The 4,194-nt window shown below is 34.5% G+C and overlaps 1 protein-coding gene across 2 annotated transcripts; it reads right to left on the reverse strand.

Moving 5' to 3' along the window:
• Positions 1 to 229: 229 nt before the first annotated feature.
• Positions 230 to 2,311, reverse strand: LOC110663211 (CASP-like protein 5C1). 2 transcript variants are annotated; one of them, XM_058150154.1, is made up of 4 exons: positions 2,117 to 2,271; positions 1,875 to 2,078; positions 657 to 789; positions 230 to 571 (listed from the first exon to the last, which is right to left on the reverse strand). In XM_058150154.1, the coding sequence occupies exons 2-4, from the start codon at positions 2,003 to 2,005 to the stop codon at positions 377 to 379; spliced, it is 459 nt and encodes a 152-aa protein (XP_058006137.1). In that variant the 5' UTR covers positions 2,006 to 2,078; positions 2,117 to 2,271; the 3' UTR covers positions 230 to 376. The 2 variants fall into 2 exon arrangements, with proteins under 2 accessions (XP_058006137.1, XP_021678153.1); XM_021822461.2 differs by having other exon boundaries at positions 1,875 to 2,311.
• Between the last annotated feature and the right edge of the window lie 1,883 nt (positions 2,312 to 4,194).

A 4,194-nucleotide genomic window follows, 5' to 3' on the forward strand; every position in this document is an offset into this window, starting at 1 on the left:
TGTACCTCATGTGGGGAGCACCAGCTCACAATGGTGCTAATCAAGGTCACTGTGGCTAAGGTGTCGGCAGAACCAAAAATAAATAAATAAATACCCTGCACTGAAATCCTTCATGCCACAAAATGGTTCTCGGGGTTGCATGGATACAGCATTTTCTTTTCAATAAGAGAAATGGGGAAGGAAAAGTTTGGGAAAATCCATTAAAGATTTGGCTATGTGCTTGATTAAATTGATGGGGGAACCGGTTCTATCATTTAATATTAGCTGTAAACTGTTAAAAGTACTCAATATTGTACAAGCTTTGACATTGAGCAACAAGACTTTGTCAAGATTTGCCCAAATGGTTCATTTATGTCCATACAGAAACTAGAAGAGTTTACAAAGAAGGTAGAAGCCAAAGATTGAAGAGAGATGAAGCAAATGACAGAAACCATGACAGGAAAGCCATAGCAGCAGACAACTGGTATCTGCTACACATCTTTGCAGGGCAATATGAAGTTCCAACATCAAGCAGAAGATCTGTAACACTTGCTGCTGAGCCCGCTGCTGCTAATGATAGAAATGATAAAACCTGCAATGGAATCAAGTGGTTATGTATCCTTAGCATTTCTTGTTATCAAAATAGTCATTTTTAAAGAAAGAAAACCACCGCATACCCAATCTCCAATGATAATGGCTGAAAGAATTTTTGGTTGATGAGGTAAACATTTAACAAAGACAGAATATATATCCACTAGCACCAGAGTTACGCTCCATGGAATTACCAAACCCATTACAGTCACCAAATAGCTGCACAAGAAAGGGATAATCAATCATGAAAATCAGAAAAAAATGGCTTGATAATAAAGGGCATCTGAATTCTATCATCAAAGGAAAATTGAAAGTGGCAAAACGTAGTTCTTGTAATTTTCAGAAGGACAATTCTGCTGATGAGGCTAAAAGAAATTCACTTTTTATTTGTATTTATCTCACATAGTTGATTTCAATAGTTCTTTGGCGAATCCATAAATTTCATTGGCAAGAAACAGTATAATAAGGATAGTGATCAGCGTGAGAGAAATTTGGGGAAAAAAAATTGCAGTTGATTCCAAGCAAAGGGGATTCACTTCTTACCAGAGCTACAAGGAAAATATCAACAGTTTCCATATAAAATGCAACATCGACATAATCAACCCAAGCTCTGAACCCTGGTATCCTGGGCAATCCACTACTAGAAAAAACAAAAGCCTCATCATCATCAAACTAAGGAGGCTACAATTACAGGTCTCATCTGGAAAGAAGGCCCTAATAAGTACAAGGTCCCTCTAAAGCTGTTTGAAACGTTTTCCAACATTTATATCCCAAATGGGTTTAAATTTATATATGATGAGGCCAGGGAAATTTTCAACATGTTTAAGCAACAAAAGTACCAGATGGAATAGTCCTAATGACCAAATTTAGCATTTGGAAATCACTCAAAACCCAAATGCTATCTCCACAGTCCACCCCTCCCTCTCCCTCTCCCTCTCTATATCTCTCTCTCTCTCTCTCTCTCTCTCTCCCCAACCCACCAACATCCCCTCCCCCCAACCCTCCCGCCCTATGAGCCCAATTCACTTTCGCCTTTATGTCAATGATCTTTATCATTTGTCCCTTGTATTATTTCCAAGGGCATAGCTGAGAATTAACCAGTAATTAGGAGGAATAAGAAAAGAAATATGCAGGAGCAAAGAACAAAGCAATTGATAAGACATACGTTCTGCGGCATGGAATTGCAACAACTACAAAAGAAATTCTATAATCTGACAAAAAAAGAGACATGGGTATTGGATTAAGATAGAAAAAAGATCAATTTAATTTGATCAAAGTGCAGTATAATAAAAATCAAGAAGTACCAGAAAGCAGTATAACTGTAAAAGTCAATGCCCAGACACATGAACAGAAGGGAAGCTGTTGAGAAAATAGCCTGGCCCAATCTCAGAGCCAAGCTAGCGCTTGTCCCCATTGCGCCAGGCACATCTTCCATCTTCCGGCTCTGCTTCTCTGTCTGTCAAAACCTTCATTCCTCTGCAACTTTTCTCATCAAACACATGAATGAAAACGAAACAAATTAAGAAAAAAAAAAAAACAGTTAAGTATTTTAGTTTGTGAACTGGAAAGATTAAAGAGTAATTCTTTAGTCAAGGAAATTGGAAGCAAAAGGAAAGCCAGAGGAACGTAATGGTAACGCCCGCATGGAGTTTGCTTCTTCTCTGGTTCTTCCTATTAGAAATATGATTCTTTGAGATTTGTGTGGAATGAACAGATGAAGGATACGTGGATCAGTGGGGTCCTCTCGTGAGCCCAGTGGCAAATTAAGTCAGAGGCTCTGTTTTAGTTGGCTGCCAGCCTGCCTGCCGCTCCAGATACAGCCAGGTGTAAAATAATAATGATTTTGTTTTGGTGTTGCCTGGGTTGAGTTTCTAAATTATTAAAGTTTTGAATTTTAATTTTAGTTAAAATTCAATTAATTAAAAATAAAATAGTAATGATTAAATTACTTTCTGTTAAAAGGATTAATTTATAATTTTTTTAAATATAGGAAAACTCACATCTCAACTTTTAATTTATTCAAAAAAAATTTTATTTTTAAATAATAATTTAGCTTTTAAATTTAAATTTTATTAATAAATTAATCCCTGCAATTAATTATTTTTTAATTTAAAGTAATTTAATTTATAAAATTTTATTTTTATAATAAAATAATTTTTATATTTAAATTTATATTTAAATAATTATTTATTTTATACTTAAATAACTATATAAAATTATAAATTATTAGTCAATTTCAACAATAAAAATTAATTTATAAAATAAATTAAAAGTTAATCTATAAGTTTTGTTATACTTTAAAAAAAAAAATTAATCCTTTTAAATTTAGAAACTATTTCTATCACAGCCCAAACTATGAGTCGGACCGACACTAGCATTTGGATCAGTATAAAGCCTCTAAACTCCATAGCAAGCCTAATTTTTTTCTAACTCAACTATAAAGCCCATGTTTTGAGCATATTTTCAAGAAAACAGCGGGACAGAGTCCAGCTATAACCTAAACCATCCAACGGAGAGTTCTTAATTCATCTGTCTTGTAATCACAAAATGTATCTATTGTGGGGGCTCAGCTTTCCCTCACAATCCTCAATCAATCAATTTAATCAAATGGGAGTTCAGCTCCCTCATCCAAAATAAACATCCATCCCACACATTACACATGCATAATTAATAAGTTTATAATTTCAAAATAAATAATCTTTTACAGTCCAAAGCCAATATAAAATACTCCTAACACATACAGAGTTTTAGATTCTAAATTAACAATATAAAATGTGGATACTGCAACTATAGACCTGTGAGAAAGAAAGCAGGTTAATAACAAGGAAAAAGTCCTCTTGTAACCTAGAAAAATGGGGTGAACATGAGTAAGTATTCGACTCATAGAGTAAGATATTGATTTTAAGTACAATTTCTATAACTATCTAGCACCAATGCATCCCTAAGGATAAAATGCAACACAGATCAACATATTCAACTCAACTCAAATAATAATCATACAAAGAATAATTTGGAGCACTCACACACCCGAATGTGACATCAGAATATATACATATGGAAGCTAATCCCCTATACAGCTCTTTTAACCCAATGTCCGCCAGCGAGATCAACTCGAGCCAGACTTTCTCTTAATAATCCAAATGCAGGGGTCAGCGAAATCAACTCAAAGTTGTACTCGCCCCGACTTATCACAAAAAAGATTGGGCCCTAAACGAGACTAGCTCAAGCTGATTTATCCGTCCTACCCATATCCAATACCATTACACCACATGCACGCTGACACACACACAGAGCTCTAAATTACCCTAAGGCAACCTTCATAACAATTTCATCAATTAAAATGCAACACAATGCGTGCCTAATATTTAACTACATACATATATGTATAAGTAATGCATGGGCATGCCTTGAATCATAAAATAATATTGAAATTATAAATAAAATCAATATCTACTCATAATACACCAGAAGCTACTATGGAGGCTGGGCAGAGGAGGAAGGCTGACTTGGCTCACCTAAACAATTATATTACAAATTTATCATAATTAACTCAAAATAAGACTTTAAAGAGTCAAACATACTCTAATTTATACGAAAAATCCAGCAGAGTTTCCCCTATACCTA

The sequence above is a fragment of the Hevea brasiliensis genome, chromosome 7 (assembly GCF_030052815.1).
Source record: "Hevea brasiliensis isolate MT/VB/25A 57/8 chromosome 7, ASM3005281v1, whole genome shotgun sequence".
Classification (NCBI taxonomy): Eukaryota; Viridiplantae; Streptophyta; class Magnoliopsida; order Malpighiales; family Euphorbiaceae; genus Hevea; species Hevea brasiliensis.

What these genes read in the sequence shown, in the direction of transcription:
- LOC110663211 (XM_021822461.2), bottom strand. Translation starts at nt 2,005, where the DNA reads ATGGAAGATGTGCCTGGCGCAATGGGGACAAGCGCTAGCTTGGCTCTG. An exon ending in TACAGTTATACTGCTTTCTG is followed by an intron (nt 790 to 1,874) that starts GTACTTCTTGAT and finishes TTTCTTGTGCAG; the next exon opens with CTATTTGGTGACTGTAATGG. An exon ending in CCATTATCATTGGAGATTGG is followed by an intron (nt 572 to 656) that starts GTATGCGGTGGT and finishes ATTCCATTGCAG; the next exon opens with GTTTTATCATTTCTATCATT.